At 36.0% G+C, this 14491-nt stretch overlaps 1 protein-coding gene across 3 annotated transcripts; it reads right to left on the bottom strand.

Annotated features, from left to right (window-relative positions):
• Positions 1-2890: 2890 nt before the first annotated feature.
• Positions 2891-14023, bottom strand: LOC114304558 (DNA-directed RNA polymerase 1B, mitochondrial-like). 3 transcript variants are annotated; one of them, XM_082887294.1, is made up of 11 exons: positions 13885-14023; positions 13701-13759; positions 12743-13075; positions 11769-11819; positions 11599-11669; positions 10711-10795; positions 10335-10487; positions 10042-10116; positions 5024-5120; positions 4818-4931; positions 2891-3222 (listed from the first exon to the last, which is right to left on the bottom strand). In XM_082887294.1, exons 3-9 carry the CDS (start codon positions 12974-12976, stop codon positions 5094-5096), a joined length of 696 nt encoding a protein of 231 aa, XP_082743420.1. In that variant the 5' UTR covers positions 12977-13075; positions 13701-13759; positions 13885-14023; the 3' UTR covers positions 2891-3222; positions 4818-4931; positions 5024-5093. The 3 variants fall into 3 exon arrangements, with proteins under 3 accessions (XP_082743420.1, XP_082743418.1, XP_082743419.1); XM_082887292.1 differs by having other exon boundaries at positions 5024-5090; XM_082887293.1 differs by lacking the exons at positions 13701-13759; positions 13885-14023 and having other exon boundaries at positions 5024-5090; positions 12743-13317.
• Positions 14024-14491: the final 468 nt, after the last annotated feature.

Genomic DNA, 14491 nt, shown 5'->3' with positions numbered 1-14491 from the left:
CGATATACTTACCTTATTATTGTTTAAATTTGAATTAATGAATTAGGACTTGCGCAAAACATGTCAATATTATTTTAACACTCATCCGAGATTTGTAAAATGAAAAAAGAAAATATTGAGTGTAACGGCGTGTTACCAATCAATAAAAAGTTACAAATGAATTAGTTGGACAAACTTTTTTTTTCCACTAACTCAACAATATTGCACAAATCAAAATTGATTATTGGATTGATAATATCATTATTACATCTAATATTCACTCTTAAAAAGAGTGATGACATTTTTTTAAATTTGTTAATTATATTGTTGAAGTAGATCTTGGCTTAGGTTTTAAAATGTCATTATTGAGTGACAGATCAATTAAAAAAATTAATAAAATTTATTAGTATGTTTATTAATTAATTTCCTTTTTCTCCTCTGTTACTCTAGAAAACGTTTGGTCAACTTTCCATCATGATGCATGGGGATTTAGCAATTGCATTTTTAAGTAGTTTTTTTTTAATTTTATTTTATTTTATCATCTTTAATGTTTTATTTTTCTTTTTTTTAAAAAAATTAAGAAGTTTTACATTTTTAAGTTTTACTAGATTAGATAAACTTGAAAAAAAAAAATCAAAGAAATTCATTGACGACAAAAAAATAATATTTGACATTTTTTTTCTTCAGTGATATTTTTTGGGTTTTTTTTTTAAATATATTTTTTGATTCTTCTAAATTAGATCAAACTCAAGTAATTTTTTTGACATAAATTTAAAAAAAAACTTAAAAAATATGATTTTTTTTATATTTTTATTATTTATTATTGTCAAAGGGAATAGTTATTGAGGGTAATTATTCAATAATTTTAAAATATGGACATGTAGTATTTTATAATATTATGATTGGTGGCGAAGGTGTATAGATGGGGTATATGAAAGGACATATTAAATGAAAATTGATTAAAAAATATATAGACCTGATTCTCCAAAAATATTGAATGATTTCTCTAGTTATTAATGCTCCTCTTATGGGAAAGAAACAGGTCAAATTTAATATCAACAACGAAGTTACTGTTGTGCATGGTCAACAGTCATTATGCTTTGCTTAATTTTATTACTTATTTTTCTCTCATGGGAAAGAAACAGGTCAAACTGAGTCAAAGAAAGTATAATATATTATTCACGACAAAATTAATGTTCCATTGATAGTTTTTACATTTAATTTTCCCTGAAATTTTATTTTAAAAAAATATATATATAATATGTAATGTTAACAAGTTAATTAAAAATTGGGCCCGGATGTGGACTAAAGGGTGTTGTTCATTCGATGATTCAAATTATTCATTTCGTAAGACTTTTTATGTATATTATGCACATAAAAATTAGGTTGATCCGATAATCATAACTTATTCAATTTATAATGTTGGTCACCAAAAAAACGAATGATTTGTTTTCAAACATACTTGCCATTCATTTTTTTTTTTTAAACAAATTAATAAATTAAATATGTTATGATTATTTGATCAACTTAATTTTTTTAAAGGTAATATATACATGAATGGTCTTACAAATTAAATGATAGGATTGTGGTGTAGCCTTTTGTCATTATTTTTTATCGTCATGCTAGGGCTCGTGGCGCCCATCACGAGTTTTGTTTCGATAATCTGAATCATTAATTTTATTGAACCTTTCGTGTATATTAAACACACTACAAAAATAATCGAGCAATATTAATAACATTGTCTTTGTTCTCGTCTGTGTATCATCAGCTCAAATTTAACTTTTTTTTATATTTGATTATTACATAAAATATTAGTAATTGATTTAGAATCCCTAATATTAATATGACAAAGTAGATCCCTCCATATCAATTCGATGAGTGCCAGGCCAGCTTGAGTGTTGTTTTGATATATCCAAATCCCCACACTATTACACCCATTAGGTGGTTTTTGGGTACATCTGTCTGAGTCTCTAGGTTGCTAAGACTGTTGTTGTTGTAAATGGATTGGACTGGGATCTGAAAATGAGAAAATGCAGGGAGCGAGCTCACTACCAATCTTCTTGTAATTTAATGTTCAAATTCAATAGAAAAACCATGTTCTTCCTTCCCCAGCATCAATAGCCCCCATTATTAACTCCCTTTTAAAGACTTCACCACTCATGCATCGCACCCAACTGAATACAATCAAACCCTCCCCCCAGTCTGCAGACCCGCATCAATAATGTATGATGCAATGCTCGACTAACCAAACTTATGTCACCCTATATGTTACATCGATTCGGATATGAGTATTGGACATGGGTATATATCCAAGTGTCAAATTTTCATAAATTTAAATTTTACGACCTTGGGATCACTACAAGAAATCTCATTTTTACTGACTAAAAATTTGGTCGGCAAAAGTCCATTTTTAATCGGCAAAAGCTATTCGCGACCAATTTTTTTGGTCGCCACTTTGATCGTCAATTGAGGGTCGGCAAAAGTAATTAGCAACCAAAACTTTGGTTAATCGAGAAAAAGTTGGATTTGCCAACTAAATTTTTGATCGCTAAATATATCATTACCGCGACTAATCCATTTAGTCGCTAAAACACTTTAGTCACAAAAAGTGACATTCCTGACCAAACATGTTAGTCGCCAGTTGTAACATTCCACGACCAAAAAATTTGGTCGCCAATTGTGACATTCTATGACCTCTAGTTTGGTAGCCAATTGTCACATTCTTCGATTAAAAAGTTTGATTGCCAAAAGGAATGTTTGCGCCAACATGCAACAAAATAAACCTCTACTTCATAATAATCTATCTAATCCATTCAATAAAATCTGTAATTTACAATAATCAATCAGACCAACAATTCACCTAAACCATGAACATTCAACAAAATATATACATCATTAAATTATGAACCTGTTTAATTAAAGTCAGCAACTATTATTAGTTTTTATCAACAAATAATTCCAAACTACATATTCCTTCACTTAAAAATCCGCTTGTAATCTATATAATCATCCAATTTACATCCATCTAGCATTAAAATTTAAAACATATTCCTTAAGTGAAGAGTGGAACTCCCTTCACAAAGCGTCAATAGCTTTCATTGATTGAGCAGAAAGAAAATTCTTCCAGTAGTATTCATATCTAGCTACATCTCTTTCAGCTTCTTTTCAGCCCTCATATGCCCGGACAAGAGCAAGGTGATCATTGTAATCATGTGAAAATTGTGCTTTTGCTGCTTTTGCTAGCTTCAAAGAGAGACACATACATCAATTAGTGAACAGATAAGATAAGATACTCAATTTTCCAGCCAAAAGCTATCTATTAGTGAAACCACAATGCCTTGTTACACGTCACTCTGAATAATCTAGACAGGAGTTACAAGTTAAAAACTAGATACACATTAGCTAGTTCACGACGAAATGGCCAATGTTCAAAACCATGGCTAGCACCCTTCGTGAAGACTGCAAAGTGGCCCATTCAGCCACAATAACCACCAACCATCAGCTAAATAGCCAATAGAGTTCTTCATTTCTCAGATTTAGATAGGGAATTAAAAACTATTTGAACAACTATATAGCATATGCTCAACAACTTCCTAAGAAAATAAAAGAAAAAAGAAAAGGGTAAAAAGGAAAATCTTGAGTTTTATCATGTAATTGGTTTTCAGAAAACTAAAATTCTACTGCACAAAGTTGTAGTAAGCACAGTTGCAGGAATACTTGTAACTCAAGTACTTGTACTACATAATTCAAAACGTGAAGAAGATACGAAGATACAAAATTCTTTCTTTTTGTTCTCTCTCTCTCTCTCTCTTTTATTTTTCTTTTTCTTATGTCTGATTTTCTAACTTATCCTCAGATAGCAAGGTCCTATTGTGAACGAAACCAAAAAAAACCCTAGAACTAAAAGAAAACATAGAAATCAATCTAATGTACTAATAATGTTAGCGAATTGAGATAGATGTGAAACCAACAAAAACTAAAACTAAAATTAAAGAAATTGACCAACTTCAATCTAACCACAAACAAATGCACTTCAATACATTATCTTTGTCATTACCTAAAAACCTAAGAAAAGTATAACCCCTGCTTGAATGAGCATAGGTACTACTTTTTTTTTTTAAAGCTCAAGTTCAATTTTTAAAATCAAAATATATCTTAAAATTGCAATTCCTTCTTCCATTTACTCATCATCCAAACAAACAACAAAATTAAGAATTCAGTTAACTAATGCTATTTACTTCTAGAAGGCTAAGTTGAGCTAGAAAATTTTAAATTCCCAATCCAAGTAATGAGAAACTTAAAAAGTTCAAATTCTTCCTTCATTTCTCTTTACTACATTTACTCAACAACCAAACGGAGTATAATCAAAAACCCAAGAAGTACATAGAGAGAGGATAGTAACTAATGCTTCAATTTTTCCATAATCCAAATAGACAACAAAATTAAGAATTCAATTAACTAATGCTATCTACTTCTACTGCGCTAAGTTGAGTACAACTTTTTACATTCCCAATTCAAGTAATGAGAAACCTAATAAAGTCAAAATTTTCCTTCTCTTTACTAGATTTTCTTGGAAACCAAATGGAGTATAATCAAAAATCCAAAAAGCAGATAGAGTTAAGAATCCAATTAAAAAATCCTGTCTACTTCTAGGTGGCTGCTAAGTTGAGCAGAAACTTTAAAAGTCCCAATCCAAGTAATGTGAAAGCGTAATAAATTCAAAATTCTTCATTTGAATTTTGATGTTTCTGCTCAACTAATACATTCAACTTGGTCACTGGCTAGAATTGAAAAAGGTATCTGTTTAAAAGCTTAAAGAACTGATAGAAGTGTCTCACATGTAAAATAGTTCCAGACTAACATCCATGTAGAGGTAGTGCAATGATAGAAGGCTTCAGTGCATCAGCATAATCAGCGGCTGCAATATCATCACCACTGCCTCTTAATCGCTCCTGAAAATAAAAAAACTCATGGAATAAATTAATTAATAATTAATAAAGTTCACTTTTGATGACAAATTGTTCAAAGACAGCAAGACATATACCTCCAGTTTACTTTAGCTACATTCAGTTTTGATGAAAGATCTGCAACTGAGAAGCCCATTTGTAGGGCTGTCATTCAATGCAAAACACAAGAATTAACTGCATAACAATGTGTGTGAGAGAGAGAGAGAATAAACTGGTCCCATAATACTAACAATTTCATGAAAGAAGAGCCTGCAAGGGCACAGCACTGAGTACATGTAGCCAAAATATAAGAAAACAAAACCTGTAAGGATATACGACTCACATGAGAACAAACAAACCAAGTAACAATATATCCTTCCTTCCTCACAGTGTATCCACTGCATGTGAATAGCAAAAGATGATGTTTTGAAGGAGGAGATTTGAATTACAATTTTTTTTTCTTTTTCATTTTCTTTTTTTATTTTTTTTTTCTTCTTTTTCCTTTTCCTGTTTCCATATACTAGGAAAAAAAATGATTGGCAAATGGTAGTAACATTTTGAAATAACAAATAAAGATGTACTGGTTTGAAATGAATGAGCACCAGTTTTTCAAACTATTTTACACAGATTTTATTATTACCCTTGTTAGAATTTACCATAAACCTACCACCACTACCACCTCACCTACTCCACTAAACCTACCACCACTACCACCTCACCTACTCCACTAAACCTAACCCCACTACACCACTACCACCTCCACTTCACCTACTCTCCACCTACTCCCAAACACACTCCTATATAATAGGAATCCTTGTAATTGTAATATATACAACAATATCAATCAATAATACAGTATTTTTTAACATGGCATCAGAGCAAAGTTAAGAAGTTAGTAATTCTGCTTCACCGGCGGGCGGCAGCCTCGCCTTGGCTGCCCGCCGGACATCTACACATGCCTTCACTTTCCTGCATCTTCCAACTCTCTTTATCATTTTTCTGCTCCTGCTCTCAGGCTTGGTGTAACATAATCATCTTGGTCCAGCTCCATGCTTCCACCTTCCCATAGATCATTTTCACTGATCATGTCCCAAGAATTTCCTTCTTCAGCCAAATTTTGCGAAACTGATGCCTGGGCACTCTCTAGCTTTTCAAGGAAATCAGAGCATTCAAATCTAGTTTTTAGAAGATCACACAACTCGTCAGTCTCCTTATCGGATGCCGACGAACCCTCGGGCGCCTCCTCCCCGTCGTTGGACACTGCACCATCGGCATCAGCGTCGAAGCCGGTGTCACCAATCAATTCTGAGGAGAAGGCAGTCACGTGCTAAAGCAAGAGCTCGAAAAGAAGCTTATAAAAGCTCGAAAGCCATATCTTCATGAATCCCACCACCAGCATGCTATGAGAAGGGCAAGGGGAACCGGAGGTCGTTTCGCTAAAAAGTCCAATAACAACACAGCTGATGAAACAGGAACAATTTCGGGTTCTGCCATCTCATCACACTCTGGCCTCGGCATCAACCTCGTCGCCTTCGGCATCTACCTCGTCGGCGAAACCACCTACAACAAGATCTATCTCTTCTCTCTCCTCCTTTTCTCCCAAACCCATATCTGTATGTCCTCCAGAACCAAGCAGCTCTTCTTAGGGGTTTCTGTCACTCGGCATCAACCTCTCTCTCTAAAAACATGAGCAGTGGCACAGATGCAGTTCATCCCAGCCCTGCAAAGTCCATGATGGACCCATCAAAATACCAACTCTCTCTCTCTCTCTCGGAGAACTGTGCAGAATATACAGCACAGAGGTCACGAGTGAGAAAGCTGCAATCCATTTCAAGAGCTGGAACGTAGTGTAACTACTTTACAGATTGAAGTATCGGCAATGTCACTGAGGGTTGCATTCATGGATCATCAACGGTTGATTCTTAATGTTGACAATAGTGCACTCAAGCAGAGGATTGCAGCACTTGTTCAGGACAAAATTTTTAAAGATGCTTATCACGAGGCATTAAAGAAAGAAATCGACAGATTATGACAAGTATACCATGAGCAGAACCTAAAGAAGATAGCTGTCACCAAACACTTTACAGCCATTCTCTCTCTCAATTCGGAGAACAAATTTTCTCTCTCTCACTTTACTTTTTCTCTCACCCACGTTGCTCTCATTTCTTTATTTTATTTTATTTTATTCATCATTATATATTCATCATCCCCCACTTCATTTTATTTTTTATTATTATTATTATTATTATTATTATTTTATTTTTTTTAAAAAAAAAAAAATTCATTCCAGTTTAATTTTTCTGTTCCGTCTTGTCCCTTCACGCCATTCGGATTTGCACAATACACTCATTTTATTCCTATCGGGATCAACCCCGATCCATATTTTACAAAAAACAAAAAAAAAAAAAAAAAAAAAAAAAAACAACAGCTTTGTTTTCTTTTCTGCAGACGGCCACCCACCGACCTACTCTGCCGCCGGTCTCTTCTTCTTGCCTCCGTCCTGGGCGGTCCTTGACGGTGTTGCCTCCGTGTTTCCCACTCCACTGGGCACGATCACTACTCCCTGCTCCTCCACTGCAGCATATGGCGGACTTCCAAATCGGAACATCACGGTGGCCTTCCGCTTCAGCTCCTTGTTTTCTGCCTTTAGCACACTAATCTCTGCTCGCGCATCCTTATACATGCGTTGGAGCAGAGCCAGTTGGGCGTTTAACTGCTGCACCTCATTTGTCCTACTCTGCAGCCGGTTCGACAAGTTTGTGACTGCCGTCATGGTTTCTACACATGACTTCAAAGTATACTGATTGGCCTCCACATCCGACTGTACTGCCATTCTTTGCTCCACAGACCGCATCGGAAAGTTCAACGGAGCAAACTCCGGGGCGCTTGGTTGAGGTTCCAGTGCCACCGCACCAGTTATCTCTCTTGTTGACTCATTGAGGTCGAGAAAGAGAGTGAGTAGACCACGGGATGAAGATGCCGTATTCTGGGTAGCTGAACGGGAAGAAGAGGCCATTGTTCAGATGTTTCAGAGAAGGGTTGGATACAAAGTCTTTACCGAGTGTTTCAGAATGACAATGTTCAGAGAGTTTCAGACTGGTTTGATTTCCACATGTTCTCTCAGCCTCCGCATTGCTTTATATAGAACATGACGAAGAGGCCGACACGCGCACTGTCGATCACGTGCATCGCCGCGTGTCTGGCGCGCCTTTTGATGGCTCGTCTTTTGATGAATTGGGCACGCCTTTTGATGGCACGCCTTTTGACAAAATTGGACACACCTTTTGAGGGTGCAACTTTTTCAACGGTCCGACACGACCCCATAAACTGTCCCGACATTGATTCCGGTTAGCTCCTTTATGGGTCCGACAAGACTCTGTAAACTGTCCCGACATAGATTCCGGTTAGTTTCTACAAGGGTCCGACAAGACTCTGTAAACTGTCCCGACATTGATTCCGGTTAGCTCCTTCATGGGTCCGACAAGACTTTGTAAACTGTCCCGACATTGATTCCGGTTAGTTTCTACAAGGGTCCAGCAAGACTCCGTAAACTGTCACAACAACTGTCACAACATTGTCTACTACAACGGTCCGACATGACCCCATAAACTGTCTTCTACAACGGTCCGACATGACCCCATAAACTGTCTTCTACATCGGTCTGACACCCCCATACAGTGTCCTCTACAACGTTATGACACCACCATACAGTGTCCTCTACAACGTTATGACACCACCATCCAGTATCTTCACCAATGGTCTGACATGACCATACAGTGTCTCCTATCCTTTTTTATTTTTATGTATTTTCTTGTTTTGTTACTCTCTTCAAACTCAAGTTGGTTAGTTTCTATCATCCTTGAGTTTGCGGGGGGCTGTTAGAATTTACCATAAACCTACCACCACTACCACCTCACCTACTCCACTAAACCTACCACCACTACCACCTCACCTACTCCACTAAACCTAACCCACTACACCACTACCACCTCCACTTCACCTACTCTCCACCTACTCCCAAACACACTCCTATATAATAGGAATCCTTGTAATTGTAATATATACAACAATATCAATCAATAATACAGTATTTTTTAACAACCCTATTCTTATACCATGCCATTATACAATATTGCTCAAGCATTGCTATGCAGTTCCCTCAAAGAGAGAGAATTGCAAGGGAAGGGAGTAGAATAATCAAGTAAAAGAAAAAGATTTTTCCATGGCCTTTTCTCACACAGATATAGAAGTCCTTAAAGGATTGAGGAGGAGGAAGGAGATGATTCACAGGCAGCCTCTTAAAAAGATTGCTCTCTCAAAACCAAAACCAAAACCAATTTTTTTCCATGATTTCTTTGTAAATCATGAATGGGCAAATATATATGATAATGGACGGTCCATTGTGCATATGATATCAGGGAAATGAAAAGAATGAATAGGTGATTACCTTGAGAAGAGAGTACCAATCTCTAATTTCTATACACAAAATGACCAAGTCCTTGAACATTGAATTAGACTAATCAGACACTTAGACACAAACTCAAACCAAACACCAGTATGCGAGTCTATATAAAAATAGTACAAGAGAGAATGGTATAGAGGATGTTTATGATACACACGTAACATACCACACAAGCTCCCACTTACACATGCTCGCACACCACACAAGTCCATGCCGACACCGGTTTGCAGTCATCACCAGAACTTCATCATCCGTTAAATTGGATAGGCAAACATGTAGTTCAGATTTCTAGAGTATATGTGACACCTGAACTTAATAAAATTACATAACCGAAAAACATGACCATATATGAACTTAAATTCATAATTTATTAGAGTACGAGTACAACAAAAACAGAATGGGCAGCAAACTGATTGCATGGGGTGACTTGTGACTGCAGCAAAAACATAACAGTACTCAACACTTAACAGCATTTTCCTATCACATGCATTGTTATTTTGTTTTTACCTATTGGACAACCACCACAACGCAATCGTCATGTAACATATTTAAACCGATTTTTGCACACACAGATTAGCTTTACAGCTATTGATGGTCACAATCTGTAAATATCTCTTTTACTAAGCAAAACATCAGAAATTAAATTGAACAGACCTTTGCACAGTCACCGAGCCAACTCATGATACTTCGTGCAGCTTCAAACATCTCACCCAATGCGGTCAAGGTGGTCTGCCATACAATGAATCACAGTTAACTTAAACCTTCCTTAATATATAGAGGGAAAAAAATTGTCAGGCTGAGAATGTGAAAAAGCAGGTATCCCAACATTTATTACAAATTGCTAGTGTGACTTTGTCGACCACTGTGTCGCAATTATAGTTATTTTATTGGAAAAAAAAGCCAAAAACCAACAAAGTTAAAGATTTACTATAGCGGTATGTACTTACTTTTGCTGCATAACAAGATGCTGCAAACAACTCATCATCGTCTTCAATGGCACAACGGTCTTTTAGCCTCTTCTTGATTTGGTTACGGGCACCATTATAAGTCACACCATACACTGATGTCATCACCATTTGTTTAACCAATTTCTTATATACCTGAAGATTTCTAGTTGCGAAGGTAGGAAATCAGTGATAGAACTGAATTAGGTTCAGGAAAAGTAATGAAATTTGGGAAGCACCTATCTGAATTAGCCAAATTCTTAAGAATGGTAGAGAATTATTGTGGCTTTAACAAGTTCAATGCATCTATTTTCAGTACGATATCTTATACATGAATTAAACACCATAAGAATTAAATGAACATGAGAAGCAATCGAACCTGATTAATTAAAAGCCTAGCACGCGATGCATTAGGATCAGTTGCGGGATCTTTTTTTGCATCTCTCCACGTAATATCAAGAACTCTGCATCACAGCAAGAATATCAATAGTATTTACAAAGGAGATTTTCACAATTGTGATTCAAGAGGATGTCACTAGCCAAGGCATCCTTATCAGATCTGTCTAAGCACCTCCACGTAATACCACAATACAAATTTTCATTCATGAGCTCCACACAAGGACCATGAGGTAACTCCCTTGATCCATCTCCAAGCTAGTCATCCAGTGCACTTAGCACCTGAACAAAGACATGACCTCTATTCTTTTCTGTTTCCAGTTAGTAATTTGTTTTTCAGAATCAGAGAAGAGACCATAAATGACATTGATCAGGGTATGTTCAGACTGGATCCAGACATTTCATTGTTATTGGGGATATTGATTTTCCAGAGTATTTTTTTTGTTGTATGTTTTATGTTATTTTGCATTCAGGATACTATTATCACATTCTATTGTTCTAACTATAAAATATGCTCTAAGGTGGAGGGTTTGACATACACCCAAACCTATTCATCGTATTCTCTTCTCTTCTTTATATCTATCTCTCTCTCTTCTAATCCCAACACTAATTTTTCACACTTCACACCCAACTTATATGTTCCTAGAGAATTTAATCAAGATGGTTCACCTCTAAAGTTTACAGAACTGAAAATTAGCAGCCTCCCAAATATTGGTTAAGGGAAGCTAGTAGTGATGTACATGTCACTTATGAATTTCCTTCTTCCTTTATTAATAGATAATATATGTATACACACACACACCAACAAAAAGAGGGAAGAAAAAGAAACTAGAAAAGAAAACATATGTATCATCTGAAGATAATTGTGTACCTAGCAGCAATTCCCGAGTAAACATCTGCAGGCTTCTCTCCTGCAACAAGATTGACCGCAGCTGCTCCTAACTGAACGAAAGTAATTTTTTTCACTACAATACAAGAACACGACTACCATGGCCAGAAGTGAACAACTTCATATGAGCTAAGCGATAGAGATTTTATTACCTTATCCCTCTCAAGGGCAGCGTAGTGTTGTAGGCCATTACATGAACCATCCTTGAAGAGGAAAAAATAGAGGGAAAAAATCTTAGATTAAAGTTTGGATAATGGTGTATATTCCAGAATTCAGTATAACAACAAAAAGAAAATGTAACTTGTATTTACATATCAAAATGTTTAAAAATAAAAGTAACAATAAAATTGTAGCATCTGCTTGATGTTTTCTCAATTTCACAAGTAGCGACATTATGTAACAAGAAAACCAGCGAAAATCTATTATCTCCATTACTTGTTGATGTCTTTAGTCTATGATCTGTCAACAGACAGGATGGGACACTCTGTCTCAACATAGGCATAAAGCGTATTACATTGAAATTGTAATTGTAAATGTATTTTACAGCACATATGTACAAATTTGTCCGATTGGATGTATGTGTGGGTGTCATAAGCACATATACATGAGAGAGTAAATTAGTAAAACAACTTGCCTTCGATGATCAATCAATACGTATTTGGCCACGATATAACTATACAACATGTCATTGAGCATCACTAATCAGAAGCTTTAATATATTGAAGACTTGAAATTATAGTAGGAACCGTGACAAAAGCCAGAATAGATGCTTCTTTTTTCTTTTTTAAATACTATTGATTTCCTCTCTGCAAGCACATTGCTTACGGAATAAAAAACAGGATCTTTTAAAAATGTAATAAATTAAATTACGAGCAACTTCAATTGATAACTTGGAAGCGAAGCTCAATAAAATTTATGTTCATTTCCTAGATCCAGCTGGCATAAAGTTATTCTTTTTTTTTTCTCTGTCCATATCTTTTTTCCATTCTTCTATTTTATAAATCAGAATAAATAGTTGGTACTGAAGGCCTTGTTCAATTTTTGAGCAGACAAATGCACAAAAACACAAATACATATTGCTAATGAATTCCCAGATCAATTTTTGTTTATGGTTAGACTACAGTACCTGGTGGACAGGCATGTACGAAATAGTAGTCTCTGGAGAGGAGCTTCTCAATGCTTCAGCAAGATTAATACATGTTGCCAAGGATTGAAACGGATCCTCTGCGCCCAACCACCAGTGCCTTCCTTCGAGAGGCCTGTCTGCTGAATCGAAGATATCATCCAAATGATTCTCAGTAAATGCAATTCGACCCTCGTAGGAAAACTTGTCCACACCACCAGCATAGAAATTCGCCATATGTATCTTGAGCCACTGTAAGCCAGACTTGCCAAGAGGGCGTTCCTCAGCAAACTCCAAGATGCCTCGGCACAGATCAGAACCAAGATGCCCAACAGACTAACTCAATGGTCAAAAATATGCAATTTCAACTAGTCACAAATTTTGGAAAGGCAAACAATTACAAACCAAAAGATCTCTTATCTTAATCTGTCGAGTCATAGAATGATACATCAACTTGCAATCAGGGTTTCAACACATTCCATTTCAAGATGCCCAACAATGAGTTCCACCACTAAATAAGTTTGGTGGAATGATAAATCAATTGAAATCCCTACTACTATTGTGATAATAACAATAATGATCTTTTGGTAAACTACCACAGCAATAATTTATCATATCTCCAAATAAAATGAATGTGAACCAAATAATCACAGGACAAATAATTTACAAATAAAAATAAATAAATGAACTTATAGGTTCTTGTTCTTTATTATGTGAATCCTTCCAGAATTTTTTTTGTAATTTTTCCCAAATCTACTTGAAATTCAGAAATAAAAGGGGATACTTAAAGAAAGAGAAGAAATAAAACACTCCAAGGAACATCACAGATTGGGGGACTTCACAAACAACAGATTAAAATCCTATTGTCGACATATCCCAGCAGCAAACATCAACAGAAACATTAAGAGTGAGAGGGAGAGACAGAGACTGCGTGAGTAAGAGTGAGAGAGAGGATTTATACCTCAAAATTGTTTTTAGGGAGAGATGAAGATGCTCCGAAAAATCGCGATGGTGAGGGCCCTGGTGGGTGAGACATTGTAGAACAAGAAGAGTATGAGAAAGAGGAATCAAAAATGGCGAAGAAGAATCAGATAGATATAAACAGAAGACGAATTAGAGAGAGACAGAAGGTTGAAAAAAAATACCTAGATGACGGTGCCAGGCGAAGACGAATCAGAAATGGTGAAGATAAAGGCGGCGCTGACGGTGGATAAGCGAGGACGGCGGACGGCGACGTTAATAGTGAGGTGAGGTGATTGGCGCGACTGAGGTGTGATCGAATTCGACTGAGAGGAGCCTTTTTTTTCAATATAGGTTTGAATTAGTTCAATTATCCCCTACAACAGTGTTGGTCGGCCATGGTCCCTCAGTGTATTTTGATCTCAAAACGACGTCGTTTTTATATCTGCGACTGAATTGTTTGAGTCGCTAAAAAACACTTTTTGCAACAAAATTACTTTTGTTGGTAATAGTATCAACTTTTAGCTACGAAATTTTTTTGGGTCGCCAAATGTCATTTTTTGCAACCAAAATTTTTTTAGTCGGCAAAAGTGGTCAAGCAATGTGTAATTTCTTGTAGTGTAACTTGATTTTTTACAAGTATATTGTTCACGATATTTCTTAAAATTTGAACGATTTGAATCATCAAAATATGACCCAAAATGACTTCCACAAGCCGCACAACAATCACCGCTATGCTTCACGTCCAACAATGACACTGGATCCCTTTGTTAGGGGATGAGAGTACTCAAC

The sequence above is a fragment of the Camellia sinensis genome, chromosome 9, assembly GCF_055761805.1.
Source record: "Camellia sinensis isolate YWXY chromosome 9, ASM5576180v1, whole genome shotgun sequence".
Classification (NCBI taxonomy): domain Eukaryota; kingdom Viridiplantae; phylum Streptophyta; class Magnoliopsida; order Ericales; family Theaceae; genus Camellia; species Camellia sinensis.
The sequence above is the reverse complement of the archived record's forward strand: the minus strand, read 5'-3'. Positions and strand labels throughout refer to the sequence as shown.

Coding starts and splice junctions, on each gene's coding strand:
- LOC114304558 (XM_082887292.1), bottom strand. CDS start 12,976: ATGGCGAATTTCTATGCTGGTGGTGTGGACAAGTTTTCCTACGAGGGT. Junction 10,796..11,598: donor TACTCGGGAATTGCTGCTAG/GTACACAATTAT, acceptor GCTGTGATGCAG/AGTTCTTGATATTACGTGGA. Junction 10,117..10,334: donor CATCTTGTTATGCAGCAAAA/GTAAGTACATAC, acceptor ATTGTATGGCAG/ACCACCTTGACCGCATTGGG.